The sequence below is a fragment of the Gigantopelta aegis genome, chromosome 15, assembly GCF_016097555.1.
Source record: "Gigantopelta aegis isolate Gae_Host chromosome 15, Gae_host_genome, whole genome shotgun sequence".
Taxonomy (NCBI): domain Eukaryota; kingdom Metazoa; phylum Mollusca; class Gastropoda; order Neomphalida; family Peltospiridae; genus Gigantopelta; species Gigantopelta aegis.
Window position 1 is genome coordinate 19,686,018 of NC_054713.1, and position 19,304 is coordinate 19,705,321.

Below are 19,304 nucleotides of genomic sequence, written 5' to 3' on the forward strand. Positions count from 1 at the left end.
AAGTTGTTCACATCGTTCCTATATAAAGCGTGTTTTGTTTATTGACACCACTGAAGCAATTGATTAATTAGTCATCGGTTACTGGATGTCAAATATTTGGTAATTCTGACTCGTAGTCATCAGAGGAAACCCGCTACATTTTTTCTAATGCAGCAAGGGATCTTTTATACCGTATGCACTTTCCCACAGACAGGAAAACACATACCATGGCCTTTGTCCAGTTGTGGTGCACTGGTTGGAATGAGGAAAAACCCAATCAGCTGAATGGATCCACAGAGTTGGTTTGATCCTGCGACGCAAGCACCTCAAGCGAGTACTCAACTGACTAAGCTAAATCCCGCCCCTTGTTCCCATATAAATGTAGTCGAAATGAAAACAGAAGTTTCTTAGAAAGAAAACAAAGCTGATGTAATAAATAGAATAACAAACTCAGTACCACTTATTATCAAATTTATGTCAATTGTGTAATCATTATTAGTTGTCACTCGCTAAAACTCATGACAACTGAAAATGGTTTCATGAGAAACATAAATTTGATAATAATTTTGTGACAGTTATACATACATGATTAAAAAATGACAAAACAGTTCTTATATAAAACTTTAACCATACCTTGGTCAGCATGGAGGTATAAATATTGAAAGCCTCTGCATCCTCATACTGAAGTCTAGCAATCCGGTTAGCCTTTAATTCAACCACGGTCCCCAGCTGAGATAAATACTTTAAAAAAAATATATATATATATATATATATCAAAAATTAAAATTACATATAATATTATTCTCTTATTTTATTTATTTATTTATTAACAGAGTAAGATATAGATAGTATTTAATACACATGTGAACACACACACACACACACACACACACACACACACACACAAACACCCCCAAGATAGACTGATATGCAGGGAGGGGGTAGGTAGGTAATTAGTTAAGATAGTTTGGTAGGTAGGTATAGGTACATGTAGGTAGGTAGGCAAGCAGGCAAGCAGGCCAACAGACAGACAGACAGACAGACATATAGATAGATAAACAGACAGACATAGAGACAAAGAGAGAGACAGACAGAAAGACTGATACAGATATAGATATAGATATTGATACACAGGAATTAATTTTCTAAGAAATGAGGAGAACAAAAAGATGTTTTTTAAAGTTTCATTCAGGAGATTGGCAGATGATCGACTGGTTTGATTGTCTCACAGTTTGTGGCCTAACCCTAAAAATTGTGAGAACGAACATATCGTTCACATGTTTACACAAATCTAATTTTGCATATCTTTTTGTGCATTGAAAAAAGGCCTCCATTTACATAAACACAATGGGTTATGCTAAAAGAAAATGGTATGCTTCAATCTATTTTTGAATAACCTATAATTTCTTTCTCTCTTTCAAGATTTATTTCTGTTTATATTTAAATTATATAAATATATTACTGTGACTGTCGTGACATGTATATATTATGGAAAAGGCCTAGTAAGTTGTATGACTTGTGTCTAATCCATTTGTTTTGGGGGTTTTTAAAAGGCAAATCAGAAATAGATAGATAGATACATGTAGATAGATTGATAGATAGATCTTTTATATGCACTTTTCCACAAACAGGAAAACACATACCATGGACTTTTCCAGTTGTGGTGCACTGATAGATAGATAGATAGATAGATAGATAGATGTAGATAGATGTAGACAGACAGACAGACAGACAGACAGATAGATAGATGTAGACAGACAGACAGACAGACAGACAGATAGATAGATAGATGTAGATAGACAGGCAGGCAGGCAGACAGACAGACAGATATATAGATAGATGTAGACAGACAGACAGACAAACAGATACAGATAGATAGATAGATAGGTAGATAGATTGATCGATTGATAGATAAATAGACAGATAGAGAGACAAAGAGAGAGACGGACAGTAAGACAGACAGAAAGACCAATATAGATATAGAATCAAATCAAAAATGTAATTGGGTTATGCAAATTTCTAATTCTCGGAGGCCTACTACAATCTCCACAAGCCCCATGCACCCACAGTAGTGTTTCAGCCATGATATTATTGTAAGCAGTATAAGTAAATAAATACAAACATCTAGAATTTTCTCATCCCACGCTGATGACTCGGATAAAATCTTCTTCACGGTTTCCCTGGCTACATCCACTCTCACTTTATCTCCTTTCTTCACCTCACTCTTTGACTGATTTTTTACATCTAAACATACAATAAGCCAGTTAAAATCACATGTACTCAGTACGTACTGTGATCCATTAAAGGATTTTGTAGGAGATATCGCTGGCACTATAATTTGCAATACATCTCCATCTTATAATCTTGATTGGTCAAATTTTTATGACATTATTTTGTTACGTCACTGTGTATGTTTCAGCGCTAAATCTATCATTAGTGACGTCACGCCACTGTCGTTCTGCTAGTTAACGAGTCTACAGCTGCCGAATATGGTGACATTCAACCCACATTACTGACATTGTTTACCAAATGAAAAGAATGATAATGGATGATAAAAAGAATACCCACCTCGTGTCTTATGATATTAAGATTTTAATATGTCATACTTTTATCAACTCGTGGTGATAAATTATGATATCACAAGACACTCGGGGAGTCTCCTCTTTTTACCTCCCCATAATTTAATACACCATCAGGCTGTTTTTATTTTACAATGAAATAAAAGTGAAGTAATAAAGTAGATCCACCCCCCCTCCCCAGCTGTATTTTTCTCAATACTTCTTCACAATTAACATATAAGAAGAGTATAAAAAGTATGTAATTCCTAAATTAGGTGTGTGTGCAGAGATGGGGTTTTGGGGGTCAAAATCCCTCTGTACCAAGCAAATTTTCTTTTTTTAAATCTATTTTCTGGGTAAGCATGACTCGACCCCCTCCTAAAAACTTCACATGCTATAGTCTAAACCATCTTGCACAACTTCCTGCTATGCTGTCTTAAATACTATACCTCCCCACAATTAACACAGAAGAGTTTTCATATTAAAATAAAACAAAGACAAAGAACGAAAAGTAGATGGCATCCCTCCCCACAGTGAGTTTCTGTTAATGCTATTTAGTTTTTAAAAACTATAAACAGGCATCAAAATAAGCAAAATAAATTCAAAACATACCCAACACTGAAAGGTGGGATGAAAAATAGTGTGTAGCCTTTTTCCAAAGTTTTAAAGTAAAAACAATATATGGTCAGAGACATTACAAATAAAAATGGGTAAAAATGTTTTTTAGCAGGGTTTGAACTTAACGACAACACTGCCATTGCGATATAAATTGTAGATAATGAGCAATACCAACAACACTTTTGTGCCATCGGTAAAGCTCCCCAACAACGGCAAAATGAATACACCTGGTGTACATTATCTGCCAATATTTAACATATGTCTACATACAGCAAAATAACCTTTTAGTTATGTTTATTTGCTGCAAATGGCACTTTTTTTAAACAATTGGCATAGGCAGGCTCAAAACTGCCATTGAAACACCCATGGTAATTCTTTACAAAACTGCCATGAGTGACAAATTCTTTAGTTCGAATCCTATTTTAGTAAAATATATTTAAATTCAAAACAAACCCAACACAGGAAAGTATTGTGGAAAATAGTGTGTGACCTTTGTTTTAAGAAGGTTTAAGTAATGCGTAAGTCGATCAATACTGAAAAAAACTGCAATAGCCAAAATACATTTTACACTGCCTATAATTACTAGGGTCTGTGGCTCCAACCTTCTGACTACTGTAGGTGAGATATCTCACCCGACGTCACGCCAGTTGACATACTGTATACAGTGCATTCCCCAATTCATATTTCCTGCTGTTTTGCACACAATACTCACTTTAAAAGTTTTTTCTTAACAGGAAACAGTATAGTTTACAGCATGCTGGCTTTTGTTTGTTGTTTTTCAGTGGAAAATAGCTTGGAATTTAGAGTTCAAAAAGTAGTTTTTGACAAGTATTTTCGCTTGACAACAATTTCAGGGATCAATAGCTCATTGTGACAAGTAATTTGATAATAAATTTGATCGTTTTACCAACAATGAAAATCACCAAATATTGCAATATGAATCGTAGTTCGTTTTTTTTTTTTATAATTCTGGTCAGAAAACCACTGTTATCGGGAATAATGGACATAAATACTGGACAGCTGGCCACAAATGCCCTAAGTAAATGCAACTTTTTTTTTGTTTTGCCTAATTTTAATCACCATTAACTAATCTAAAATATCATAAAAATTACAAAAACCCACAAAAATAATACTTACCCATTCATATATGAACTCTATTTTATGTATTTATAAAACATTTAAGTGAATATAGGCCTATGTCAGTAAAAATTATAAACTTGTATCCACTCAACATGGTTTTTGTCAAAAATTAATCCAGTAGTCTAAAGGTTAAGAATAAAATAAGTAACTAACAAATATTTTTAAATTAAAAACTTACCTAGCACAGGAAGGTGGTGTGGAAAATAGTATGAGGCTTTTGTTTCAGCTATCAAGATGAGATCCATGCAGCCTTCACCACCACATCTGTACGTGTTGTTGTTTCCATTGGTCCACGTGACGTTCGCACCTCCTCGGTACGAGTTTTTTCCCCACTTGACCAACTTCGTAACTTCTCCAACTTGCGAACCACCTATGAACATCAAAACCAATGGTAAAACATGACAATGGCCCATCAATCATACCTGTTTGGTGTTTTTTCATTTCATTTCAATAGCCAACTAAGGTTCAAGCATGCTGTCCTGGGCACACACTCAGCTATCTGGTTAATTGTTAGTGGTTATTGAGAGAGAAGTCGGTGTAGTGGTTAAAACCCATTGAGTCCCTATAACTCTCTCTGGGTGGGAGCCGGTAATAGGCTGCGAACTCAGTACCTACATGTACCAGCCTTAAGTCTGATGGCTTAACCACTACCTATACCACCAAGGCCGCTACCTGTTTGTTTTTTCTCCACCACCTTTTATATCTGCATGTCACCCAAAAACATGACTCATAGACAGTGTGTGTGCCCCATCACAATTTAAAATGACATTGAGCTCTACAGAAGTCTCAACATCAACTTTTTAGTGAATGTTTCAACTGAACATCAATATTTAAATTGGTATCCCCATAGACACCCAAAGTGTCGAACATATTATAATCTCAAATTCATTAATAAATTATCATTTTGTCCCTTGCTGTTAATGGAAAAATGTAGTGGAATAAATGTTTGGCATCTACTGTAATAGCTGATAAACTTTTTTCAGACATCTATCGAAAAACATAACCAGATGTCTAAATAACAACATATGACTTATTCAAATTCTGAATTAACTGATCACTTTCAGCCTTCTTTGAAAAAGTACATATATACAGAAACTAGATTCTTGTGAACTCCCATGATTTAAAGTTGTAGGAATTGAAAAATTTACTTCTGGCAGATTTGAACTAAATATGAGGTCTGTATTTACTAGTTTTATCTCTAGCTTGTTTTAGCATGGTGCAGCACCATGCCTCAATAGTCTAGTGCCATCTTGCCTTAATCAGTGCCATGCTGCCCTGAGATTAAACAAGCCTTTTTCAGTAATTAATTCTAAAATTGCCTTTATAAAACATCCAAAAAGCTATTATTAATTAATAAAGTATGCCTTTTATACATTTTGCCATTCATTTATTAAAGCAAGCACAAAAATTACATTAATTTTTATTTCAATTAATTTTTGTGTATTTTTAATGAAAAACAAGTGCCCCGAAAATGGTAAAAATGCCCCCAAAAGTGTTTGGTCTACCATGCCTTGCCAAATTTCTAGGGAAATCACTATTTACCATCCTGATTTCCCCACTTCCAATGCAAGCCTCTCATGACATTCGCTCCAGGCAAAATGCCATGTAAGTATTCCTTCTTCAGCATTTTCCTTGAATCTACTGGCACCCTGAAATAAATAAAAGTGAAGGAAAAAACTAAACCCCAGCACACTGAAACAAATGCAAATTAAAAATGCTATCTCAAAGTTGCATAATGGTGGTTTCCCTGCCAAAATTGTTTTTTAACTTTTGCTGTGAAAAGTAACCATTATACCCTCAAAGTTCTATATACATGTACCTATACAAAGCTATAAATAAATAATTTAATTTACTAATACAGAAAAAATCCCAACAATTCTATTGAAAAATCTCAAGTGCACAACCAACAGACTTGGATATATTTAGCCAAGGCAAGCACCAGTGTTCTTGTCTACTTTAGAGTGGTGATATATATCCCCTCCCATTTTGTGTTTTGCCACCCCTTTCATGTTTTGCTGCCCTGCTTTAATTTTGTGCAACCCTCTTTATTTTGTTTCACACCCTTCATTTCTTACACACCCGTTTGTGAGAACATCATTTGTTATTTTTGATAACACATATAGTGTTAACACACGTGTGATAACATTTTAAAGACATACGACTGGCTTCTCCTAGGTGATGTCCAGGTCACCAGTGCCATACCTTCCAATGAAAAAAAAAAAGCATGGTCGAATCGATCACTAAAGCGCTCGCTCGATGCATGGTCGGTCTGGGATCGAACCCTATCGATGGGCCCATTGGGCTATTTCTCGTTCCAACCAGATAACCACAACTAGTATATCAACGGCCATGGTATGTACTACCCTGTCTGTGGGATGGTCCATACAAAAGATCCCTTGCTGCTAATCAAAAAGAGTAGCTCATGAAGTGGCAACAGTGGGTTACCTCTCTCAATATCTGTGTGGTCCTTAACCATATGTCTGATGCCATATAGGCTCTAACCATAAATAAAATGTGTTGAGTGTGCCGCTAAATAAAACATTTCCCTTCCTTCCTAAAATGTGAATCGCGATACTCAAGCGTGATGCTAAAACGTGGATTTGGATATGCCATAAATGTATTTATATAAAATAAATATGCATTTAGTCATTAAAGATACTCAGTCGGTCAGAAACATGTTACAATAGTAGCAGAATGAGGATAGTCTGTTTAATGGCATGGCAACTTACAGGGTAGACATCTCTGTTTCGTGGCGAAGGAAGGGATGGCTGAGATCGTGTTTTCCACTCATGTAGCACAGAGAGCAAAGGTCAAAGTTGTGGCATGTAGCACACTTCCAGCGTATGCCTTCTACTGGATCCACCTTGCACACGTCACAAACAACGCGACTGTGAACAGCACCTTAAAAAGCAAGGAATGATTGCTTAATGACACCCTAACACATTGGCTATTACATGTACATGCATAAGCATATGAGACAGGTGGGCAGGGGGCAGGGGGCAGGATGCAGGGGCAGGGGGCAGGGGCAGGGGGAGGGGGGCAGGAGGCAACTGCCCCCCTAGTGCTGGAACAAAACATCAAATTCAGGCAAAAATTATACAAATATTGGGGCAAAATGTGTTAACCTAAGACCTTTTCATCATGTATTTTCATCATTCTGCCCTCAAAATTTGTAGTGATTCAAGTGCAACCCTATATATTAGCTGTTTGGTAGTAATGCTAATATGAATAAATGTTGTTACCCAGATTTGGGCATTTTCGTTTAATTCGGGCAAAAGCCAGCCATCCCAAAATAACCTTTCAGTCATGTTTATTTGTTGCAGAAGTCACTTTATTTTTAACAAATGCCATAGGCAGGGTCAAAATTGCCATCAGTGGGCTGTTTCACCCAAGTTTTTTAAAACTGCCGTGGGAGACAAATGATTAAGTCTGAGCCCTGCACTAAAATATGAGAAAAGAAAGGAAAGGAATGTTTACTTAATGAGACCCCAGCACATTGTCTATTATATGTAGATATGTGTAACATGGTAACTTCAGACCTTATCATTATCACTCACACTTCCCATCAATAATTCAAGGAAAGTAATTTTTAGCTAACCTTAGCATGTGAAATTATGTGGCATCAATATGGTATTTTATCTGCAATCACTACATTTATTGTCAAGATAATGATAACCAGATAAATTTCTAGGAAAGGATTATTGTATTGTTCAACCTTACATATTCTTTTATTTTCACTTGATGGTTTTGATTTTAAAAAAACGTTTTGAACATAATTCTTATTTTAAAAATAGATAAATTGTTGTTATTTAAGAACTATTTTGTCTTGGTGTATAAATACTGTAGGCGACAAGGCATTCAACACTGTGGACCTATAGTACTCTGGAAATGGTAAAGATGTGAAATAAAACAGTTCATTTCATAAATTTTTCCATATTCTATAGGATTGCAGGATAAATGAAATAATTGGTTACCGTCTAAAGGTATCAGCTTTATCCTGCAAAGGTCGAATGGAATATGCCACGAGGTAGAACCTTGCGGTATTTCCATTCTAATTTTCAGAGAATTAATAAAGCCGCTATCATAAGACAGTAACCATGCAGTTATTCTATATATCTTAAATGGCTTTCCGTACTGTAATTAGGAGAGTAATTAATCACCATACTCAATTTCTTTCACATCGAGGTCTGTAACAAACATTAAAGGAAAGAAATGTTTACTTAATGAAGGAAGGAAGGAAGGAAATGTTTTATTTAACGACGCACTCAACACATTTTGTTTACGGTTATATGGCGTCAGGGCAATTGGATAAGGACCACATAGATATTGAGAGAGGAAACCCGCTGTCGACACTTCATGGGCTACTTTTCTTCGATTAGCAGCAAGGGATCTTTTATATGCACCATCCCACAAACAGGATAACACATACCACGACCAATAGAAATAGCCCAATGGGCCCACCGACGGAGATCGATTCCAGACTGACAGTGCATCAAGAAAATGCTTTACCACTGGGCTATGTCCCACCCCATTTACTTAATGACATCCCAACACATTGGCTATTACATGTAAATGTCTAACATTGTAACTGTGACACTAAACAATATGAGAGAAGAAACGAAAGAAATATTTGTTTAATGACATCCCAGCACATTGCTTAACTGGTGGCTATAACATACTGATGTCTAATATAGTATCTGTGACACTGTTATAAAAAGGGGTGGTAAGACATTTACTTGATGCATGGTCGGTCTGGGATCGATCCCCGTTGGTGGGCCCATTGGGCTATTTCTCGCACCAGCCAGTGCACCACAACTGGTATATCAAAGGCTGTGGTATGTGTTATCCTGTCTGTGGGATGGTGCATATAAAAGATCCCTTGCTGCTAATAAAAAAGAGTAGCCCATGAAGTGGCAACAGCGGGTTTCCTCTCTCAATATCTGTTTGGTCCTTAACCATATGTCCGACACCATATAACCGTAAATAAAATGTGTTGAGTGCGTCGTTAGATAAAACATTTCCTTCTTCTTCTTCTGTGATAAAAAATATATGGGACAAATCTCAGTGGCAAGGAGCTCGCCCGATGTGCGGTCTCTCTTGGCATCATTAAAGAAATATTCCTTTACCTTTCACCTGTCATATTTTTGTGTTCAGACTTTATCACATTAGCAGCCATAGTTCTGGGGTGTTATAAAAACAAATATTCCTTTCCTTTCATCACAGGTTAAGGTTTGTTTTGCTTAATGAAACCACTAGGACACAATGATTTATTAAGCAATTGGCTAATGGATTTGATAATTTCAACATATAGTCTTATACAGGAAACATGCTACATTTTTCCATTCGTAGCAAGAGATCTTTTATACACACCATCCCTCAGACAGGATAGTACATACCATGCCTTTGATATACCAGTAGTGGTTGACTGACTGGAATGAGAAATACCCCAATGGGCCCGCCGACAGGGATCGATCCTAGATCCATCTCTCATCAAGTGAGCGCTTTACCACCAGGCTACGTCCTGCCCCAATTCTCAATGCAGAAAATTATAGTTCACCTGTCGGAGCATTGTCATATATCCTAATCTCGAATCTTCCGTCATGTCCAGCACGATAGTGACCTTCGTGACCTGTATCCCACACAATCTTGACCTTGCCATTATCAACACTTTCGGAGACTACCGTCCCTAGTCCACCTTCTCCGCCATCTTGGTTTTTCCCTGCCCAGTCTGGACCACGGACTACACGTGCTCCTACAGACATTGCTCACTGCTTCTTAAAACACACACCTATAAAATAGAATATAGTCATAAAGCAGAATCGGTAATAAAATAAATACAGTTATGGCTCATATTGAATGGAAGTGAAAGACAAAAAGAAAGAAATGTTTTATTTAACGATGCAATCAACACATTTTATTTACGGTTATATGGCATCAGACACCCTGCTTTCGCCACTTCATGAGCTACTCTTTTCGATTAGCAGCAAGGGATCTTTTATATGCACCATCTCACAGACAGGATAGTATACATACCACAGCCTTTGTTACACCAGTTGTGGAGCACTGGCTGGAACGAGAAATAGCCCAATGGGTCCACTGATGGGGATCGATCCTAGACCGACCAACTGACTGAACATATCAAGCGAGCATTTAACACTGAGCTACGTCCCGCCCCAGACTGGATGCGATACATGCGTACTGCCCAGCTAAAAACAACTGAAATACATTAGTTTCAGTGAGAGTGTCTAGACTGGATGCGATACATGCGTACGGTCCAGTTAAAAACAACTGAAATACATTAGTTTCAGTGAGAGTGTCTAGACTGGATGCGATACATGCGTACGGTCCAGCTAAAAACAACTGAAATACATTAGTTTCAGTGAGAGTGTCTAAACTGGATGCGATACATGCGTACGGTCCAGCTAAAAACAACTGAAATACATTAGTTTCAGTGAGAATGTCTAGACTGGATGCGTGCGATGTGTGCATCTGCAAAATGCATGCAGCCAGCTGTAATGAAATAATTGTAAATGGTGTATATGACCAAAATGCAAGCCGCAATGAAATAATTGTCTATGGTGTATGACCAAAATGCAAGCCGCAATGAAATAATTGTCTATGGTGTATGACCAAAATGCAAGCCGCAATGAAATAATTGTCTATGGTGTATATATGACCAAAACACAAGCCACAATGATATAATTGTCTATGGAGTATATGACCAAAATGCAAGCCTCAATGAAATAATTGTCTATTGTGTATATAAACAAAATGCAAGCTGCAATGAAATAATTGTCTATGGTGTATATAAACAAAATGCAAGCTGCAATGAAATAATTGTCTATTGTGTATATAAACAAAATGCAAGCTGCAATGAAATAATTGTCTATGGTGTATATGACCAAAATGCAAGCCGCAATGAAATAATTGTCTATGGTGTATGACCAAAATGCAAGCCACAATGAAATAATTATCTATCGTGTATATGACCAAAATGCAAGCCACAATGAAATAATTGTATATGTGACCAAAATGCAAGCTGCAGGCACATCAGACACAAATTAATAGGCGGACTGCTCGCACACACTGCATTCAGTTTATATACATGTATGAGCATTAATTGTATTCATTAATTCAACTTATTTAGGTTCAAGCACGCTGTCTGGGGCACACACAGCTATCTGGGCTGTCTGTCCAGGACAGGTTAGTTGTTAGTGGTAAGAGAGAGAGAAGAGGGTGTAGTAGTCTTATACCTACTCACCGAGTCCTTAAAACTCACTCTGGGTGGGAACCAGTACCAGGCTGTGAACCCAGTATCTACCAGCCTTATGTCCAATGGCTTAGCTACGACAACACCGAGGCCGGTCCGTAATTGTAAAAACAAGATTTTATAATAAATATTAAAATGCATGGTACATATGCAAATTTTTTAAAAGGACAGCCCTCCTCTCCCCCAATATCAACTTCCTACCTTTGAAAAAAGGATTTTCAACAATAATAATAATAATAAAAAAAAATAATAATAATAAAAAACCCAAAAAAAAACCCAACCATTATATGTGTAAATAAGGATTGGTGGTGAATTTTGGGGGAGGGAGAAGAGTGTTTAAAAATGGAACTGCGATTTGTAGCAAAAATGATGGTTGCTAATAAATACATTTATCAATAAATGGTATGTTCCCCCTATTTTTTTTGCACAGTATTTATCTTTCCAGCCAGTATACCATGACTGGTATATTAAAAGTATTGCATATATTATACATTAAAAAAATCCCTTGCTATTAACGAAAAAATGTATCAGGTTTTCTCTCTAAGGAAATGCATTAAAATTCCCAAATGTTTGACATCCAATAACTGATGATTAATAAATCAATGTGCTCTAGTGGTGTCGATTAAATATGAGGTGCCTCTTCTTCTTTTTTATTGGTGTACTGCCTGGATGTGTTGATATGCAGCTTATATCAATAAACGTTAACATTATCGGCATTAGGAACTGATTTGGTACACTGGAACCAGCAGGTTAACGCGCACAGCGACAAACAACCCATATCGAAACCGAAACTAATGGGAACCTTTTCTGTTTTGAAGCTTTCCATTTAATAACTTAATAAACAATTAATATGTATAACATTACAGTTGTATTATTTGCTACATAATATAAAATACATCTAAAGGGATCAATTACAACAACACCACCACCAATAATATTTAAATGCGTGTCTTTACACGTTAGATAATTTAGGTACAATTACTTCCTCGATTGAGATTTCCAAATATTATTACAAATACACCACTATTGTATATTTAAACAAATTAAGTAAATGAAAATAAAATAAAACATACTATTTTGTAAGTGAATAACAAAAACTGGGCAACAGTATAAATAATACAACACAGTTACTTACACAACACTGTACCTCACGTTGCTCGTCCGATATTTCTATTTATGGCTGTGCTATATCACCTTGACCTTAAGGCATTAACATTATGTCAACATAGGATTTAATGAATAACTAGCAATTACGAATTATCTGTCCCGAGTGAATGAATATTAAACAAATAAAAAATTTCCCTCTATGATGAAAAACACTTATTCGCTCGAGTGTTCTCGACGCTTCACCATTACATTTTTGCTGTTGTTGTTTTTGTTGGTGGTGGTATTGTTGTTGTTTTTGCTAAACGAAAAAGTGGAGGGGGGGGGGGGGGGACACCTATATAGATTGTCCCCCGGCGTTGAAAAGTGAGGGGGACACGTCCCCCCTGTCCCCCACCGATCGACGCCCATGGTACAGTACAGTACAGTACAGTACAGTACAGTACAGTACAGGACAGCACCTACAGACGATTCGTAGTGGTTAATAGAAAGAACCGTGCTCTTGTGACCACCACTGACATACATGCCATACATTTAGAACATTGCAAGAACTTCAACTGCAACAAATCGTACGTGAGTACCAGCATGTACTGTTAATGTTCTAGGAAATAAATCTCCTGCTACATTGCTTTCTTGTGTAACAGAACACCCGGGATATGTATTCCATGCCAAGTCAAACTGATTTAGAATCATATAGCAAAATGAGCTGGCCTGAACAATTTTAATCATTAGTCCAGTAGAAATACACAAGACCCAAAACAAATTAGAACAGAAATGGTTTCAATTGTTTTGCAATGGGATAAGCATGCCAAATAACATATCCAAAATCCTCTCTCCAACTATGATGCTAACTATGAAATTTTTGGTCATAAAGTTGAAAAATGTTAAAAAATCGTTGATTTCTGGAATACTTTTTTGAAAATTTACCTATTAGATATAATAATGCAATTTTTTTTCCCTTTTTTTTTTAGCAAAATATAGTAGTTAGCATTATAAAAACTCTTTAAGTTATTGACTTCAATAATATTTCGATTTTTGGAGGCTAAAAAGAGAGAAACAAATGACAAAATAAACAAAAAATTGTTGATTTTTAGAAATTAGTTTTGCAAATTTACCTATTTGATATACGGAAGCACATTTTGTCTGCTTTGATCAGAATATAAAGTATTTTGCCAAAAAATATTAAAGTTATTGACTTTAATAATTTGTTTGATTGTTAGGGTAACAACTGAAACAATAAAACGAACAAAACTATTAAAATTTACCAAAATCGCTTATTTCTGTACCAAGTTAAAATAATTACACAATACAAAGAAAGTGTTGTCTTTTGTTAATCGAAATAAGATATTTTATTTACAAGAATAATACTAAAGTTATAAAGTTTAATATTTATTTTTTTCAATTTTAAACAGCTACCTAAAAATTGCTTATTTCTGGAATATGAAAAACTTACTTATTAGACGTGATGATGCAAATTGTCTATTTTTAATCAGAATACAGTATTTGAGTTCAAACATAAGATTAAAGTTATTAACTTAAATACTTTTTCCACTCCCAATAGAAAATTATTTGTATACATCAAAAGAAATCTCTTGACTCTTTAAATGGTCAACACATAATAGTTGCACAGTCACGATACGTGCATACCATATGCCTAAACAGTTCATCAGTCAACATCCAGGGCGTTCAGCGTTTTCACAGCTAACCCCCTTGCATATACTGCAAGCTGCACTACACACCAGTCCCACTTTTCTGCACAATCTGGAGATGGTGGCTTATTAGTTTTCAGTGGCTTCAAAACACCACCGACAACTTCCCATCCCCAATCTGTTGGATCTACACCCTCCCCCTTCCCTTTCCGTTCCTGAATCTGTAAGTATACACATAGGCTGTGGTACCTTGCCGTATCTGATGTTGGTGGTAACTCTCTGGGGTCAACAAAACTGAAGCTTTTCGTAACCTTTTCTGTAAACTTGCTAACCCGTAAGTTGTCCAGCCCTTCTCTCGTGTCATCTTTGTACAGGCACTATAGGGTGGACTCTCCAGCCTCTACAGCCTCTTCCTTCATCACCTCTCCAGACTCCTTGTTGAACACAGAGGCAGCATTTCTGAACGCTAAACTTTTATCGTACACTTTGAGAACAACACCCTTCCCAAATCCAAACACCTTGAGGACATCGGCATCACTCGATGCGTGTAGGACTTCAATGCCAGCAGCTTGAAGTTTCTCCCTCAGCAGATGAATGAATGTTTATTCTTCATGTTTGCAAAAAAAAAACTGGCTTTCTTTCCACGTGGAGTCATTGTCTCACTGAATTTAACTTCGGTTCCGATATGTTCCACTGTACGTCGTTGATGTGTATTGTCCTTAGTACTAGGTCCACTTTCATAACTGTCGAACACAACTGTAGCTTGGCCATACTTTGTCTCTACAAACTCCACATACATTGCACAAATCTGACCATAGCTATGCCCTCTTGGCCATGGAAGCCACTGCAATAGGCACCCTCCATCTATCACATACTCGTGATGACCATCAGGTAGCTTGCTGTCTGGATAAACCTTAGTTTTCATGACGTCTGCTAAGGATTATCAGCTTCCCGAAACAAGTGCGGTGACTCAAACAAAGCCGGCATAGCTCATAGGAAAACAGATCAGTCAGATCGTCTTCAGGAACAGATTCCATAGCGGCTGTGACCAATCTCTGAAACAACAACTGTGGATCGATCTTGACTGGTTCTCCTTCAACTTTCAATACCGCTTTGTCATCTATCGTAACGTAACGACTTGGTCTTTCTTTCTAAATATGAAGTCTGACACGGAACTTCCTTTCATCTTCACAATCACCTTATCTCCAACTTCCTTTGCATCATATGCCTTGCTTTCATTGGCAACAACTCCACTTAAAATGCTTTTCAACTTGGTATCCCCACCTACAAATGGGTTTCTCTCTAGCAAATATTCTGCCATGGCCTTGCTATTGTTCATGTCTCTCTTCTCAGTTGCACTGTGGCTCTCTTTATGCTGTTCACTCGTCATGTACATGGTCCCAGTTAGCTTCTGCATTGCCTCGTTGATCTCTGAACAGGCAGGGCGGGACAACAGCCAGAGTGTTCTTTGAGTGTCGGTCTTCTTCTTTTCGTTCCTTCTTGTAATGATATCACAAAGCTAGAGCTTTCCGACTTCAGCTGTGATTTTTGTAGAGTTCGTCGGTCATCCCCCTTCCTCTTGTCAACCCACCAACTGTCTTAAGACTTCTCATTAACATCTGTTCTATCACCAAGTATGTGGACAATCCTGCCCAGAAACGGTCACTTCTACTGATCTCCATCACTGTCACTGGTAACAGTACCATGTCCATCGTCCTTGGAATCCACCCCTTCACCTTCACTACAATCCTTTTCATCCAACTCAATGTCGAACACTTCGGAAACCAGTAATGACTGTAGTACCATGGATACTAGGTTGTGACCCCTTACGGCTCGTGCTATGGCCTTTCCTGTGAACATATGCGTGACTGCATTATCTGCATACGCTGTCTCCAAAACTTCTCGCAGCCCAGAATCAGACATTATCTTTTAAGACTAAAATATTTGTAATTTATTGCTTTTCATTCATCACCAACTCCTTAGGACCATATATTTTAACACTTTTTTTGCATACTAAATAGCATCTGATACATATATTACAACAAATAAAAACATTATCCAGAAATCAACGATTTTTGATCAATTTTAGGGGGGGGGGGTTGGTGGGTTGTTTTCTATTTTTAGCCCCCAAGATCAGAAAAATTATTAAATTGAACAACGCAAATGTGTTATAATATGCATAATACTTTATTCTGATTTAAAACCGACAAAAATTTCTAATAGCTAAATTAAAAAATATATATATTACCAGAAATCGGCTATTTGTTTTACAGTTTTTTACGTTTTGGCCCTAAAAGTCATATTTTACATCATAATTGGAGGGAGGATTTTGAATATGTTTTAGAGAAGCCTTAACTAAGTCCAATAAAAGTAAAACCATTTCTGTTCTAATTTGTTTTGGGTTAAGCCAATTTTTTATTATTTTTACTTCATTATTTCATTATTCTACCCAAAATAGTATTTGTAATCCATGTATAAATGCGTGGCGATTCGTTTGCAACCGTACAGCCTATAGCTGTTTGGCAGTAATGATAAATGAATAAATGTTGTAATCCAGATTCGGGTATTTTTGTTTTAATTCTAGCAAAAATCAGCCTGCATCACGACACACACACACACACACACACACACACACAAATGGTAGCCCGTACGCCTATGCATTTACCCCCATTTTTATATTATATTAAAAAAGTGCATTATTTTTAAATAATTGGTACAAGAGGCCCATGGGACCTGAATCGCTCACCTGGTATTAAACTATACCTCTGAAAAGTGAATCATAGCAGAAATGATTATCGTTTGGTGACCGCTAATTTGATATTAACATAACAAATTAACAAATGAAGATCTGAATAGGTACGTGTTTTAACCCGAGCCAATAAAACCCGAGGCAAAAATCCTGCGAAAATTATAGAAACTTAAAGAAAATTCTCTTCTTAACCGTTTAATGAGTTTTAGACTATTAACTAGTCAGTTGTCCCCACCCCACCCCACCCCAAAAAAAAATCCTAGCTACGGCTCTGGTAAGTGGGGTCGGCTAGCTAAGTTACTACTCCTACTTTGGATTTTACTCTGTTTTACATTGGTACCATTGTAGCCGGGCCAGTCCGTACTCAGTATACCAAGTTACCACTCATGGATAGTCTGATTTTCTCTTGTTCCGACCGTCCTCTCGATATCAATGTTTCCGCACAACATTACACCTTCCACATCTAATGACTCATGGGTTTCCTTAGTGGGATGCAACCCATCTCGTCCCTACCAGCTGTGCACCTTAACGGCCATTACATGATAGATTGTGTTTTTTATGCAACACTAACGACATCGGAGATGAATTCCATTATATTTTTACATGCCCATATTTCAACCAATTCAGACTTCAATATATACCGAAATATTATCGATCCAAACCAAACACATATAAATTTCACGAATTATTTAATTGTAAAAAAACTGGTGTCCTCCGAAAACTTGCAATATTTTGTAAACATATTATGAATACTTTCAAGCCCTCCGGCTCATAGCTTTATTGTATTATTATTGTGTATGCAAACCCAAACCAATTATTTATAATTATATTCCCATGTTCGTTTTATGTAGATATACTTATGTGAATAGTTTTACTCTGTCATCTTGTTAAAAAGTGTGAATTGTTGTATTATATATTGTTCCTCATATGCCGTGGATTACGGCCTGAGAGAAATAAATGTTCAGTTCAGTTCAGTTCAGAGACCAAACACGTGGACATATAGATCGGACTTCAATAATTTAGGCTTTCATTCAAAATTAACCCCACCCCACCCCCTGTTAGATAGTCTGATCCTCTTTTCTTAATGTTATTTATTTATGTTTGGATTAGATACTCCAAATTAGATAAAATTTAGGCCTAACAGACGATTTTGGGGGATCTGTTAACGTTTTATTCAGGCTTTCTTTGCACTAAGTGATAGGCCTATTCCAAATTGTCGAAAGTCCGCCAAAAGTCCTTTCGTTTTGGGCACAAACTCTAGGTATATCCTTACTTGGATGTAAAGATGCTAAAACTGAACTGATTGATTGATTGGTTGATTGACTAATTGGTTGATTAGTTAGTTGATAGTGAGTTTTGTTGAAATCTGCTTGATGAAACTTGAGAAGTTGAAAATGAAAAATAAGCAGCTGACATGGCACCACAATATTTTTTTTAAGAAGCTATCCGATTTTTGACATCCAGATCGAAGATCACTGTTAAATTTAAGACTCTTAAAGTTAGCCTAAGTTTAAGACAACAATTTAGCACCCGTCTTCACAGTCACAGACATAACATTTTCCAAATATTCAATTGAATTGAATTGAATTCAATAAATGAGCAGTCTGAAGCACCTCATGTAGCCCCTCATTCCAACACCACAGGACAGAGTTGGCCTATAATTGCACTGTAGTACAAAACATTGTTGATTTGACAAAACTAAATTGCACATTTGCTGAATCATTGTGGATAGGCCTATTGTCCGAACCAAATTGTTAACAACTACGAAAAATTACTCTCCTACCTTTAATTGCCGTTCGATTTCCTCCAAAGTTTGTCCAGACACAAATCTTGAAAAAAACATTACAATGACACAGATTCCACATACCAGATGATAACTATGTCACCTATATTGACTTCGCTGAGAGCGCATAGGGCAAAAAGCATGTAATTTTGTGTCAGCTGCCATTTTAACTTTTTATGGAATATTCTTCAAGAGGGGTGAAAGGATAGGACTTAATCTAACAATGTCATAACATGTTATGATATAAAAGCAAACGTGATGACGTCATATTATTTATTATTATTTTTTATTGTTATTATTATTTTTAATGATACCACTAGAGATCATTGATTTCATATTAATTGTGTCGCATACTTTGGAGGCTTTCACCCCTCTGGAAGAGTATTCCATAAACAAGCAACATGGCAGACGGCAGAAAACTGCATGTATTTGTTCCTATGCAATCTTAGCAAAG

The 19,304-nt window shown here is 36.6% G+C and overlaps 1 protein-coding gene across 1 annotated transcript in view; it reads right to left on the reverse strand.

Moving 5' to 3' along the window:
* LOC121389704 (E3 ubiquitin-protein ligase MIB2-like) overlaps nucleotides 1–12,744 on the reverse strand; it is a gene marked incomplete at its 3' end in the record, with an annotated part of 45,370 nt that extends 32,626 nt beyond the window's left edge. Inside the window, exons 1-7 of the mRNA XM_041521354.1 lie at nucleotides 12,701–12,744; nucleotides 9,853–10,083; nucleotides 7,025–7,196; nucleotides 5,838–5,944; nucleotides 4,474–4,665; nucleotides 2,102–2,223; nucleotides 613–720 (exon numbers count right to left, since the gene is read on the reverse strand). Of these exons, the coding sequence (XP_041377288.1) occupies nucleotides 613–720; nucleotides 2,102–2,223; nucleotides 4,474–4,665; nucleotides 5,838–5,944; nucleotides 7,025–7,196; nucleotides 9,853–10,057 (906 nt within the window). The remainder of the gene's footprint in view (nucleotides 1–612; nucleotides 721–2,101; nucleotides 2,224–4,473; nucleotides 4,666–5,837; nucleotides 5,945–7,024; nucleotides 7,197–9,852; nucleotides 10,084–12,700) is intronic.
* Between the last annotated feature and the right edge of the window lie 6,560 nt (nucleotides 12,745–19,304).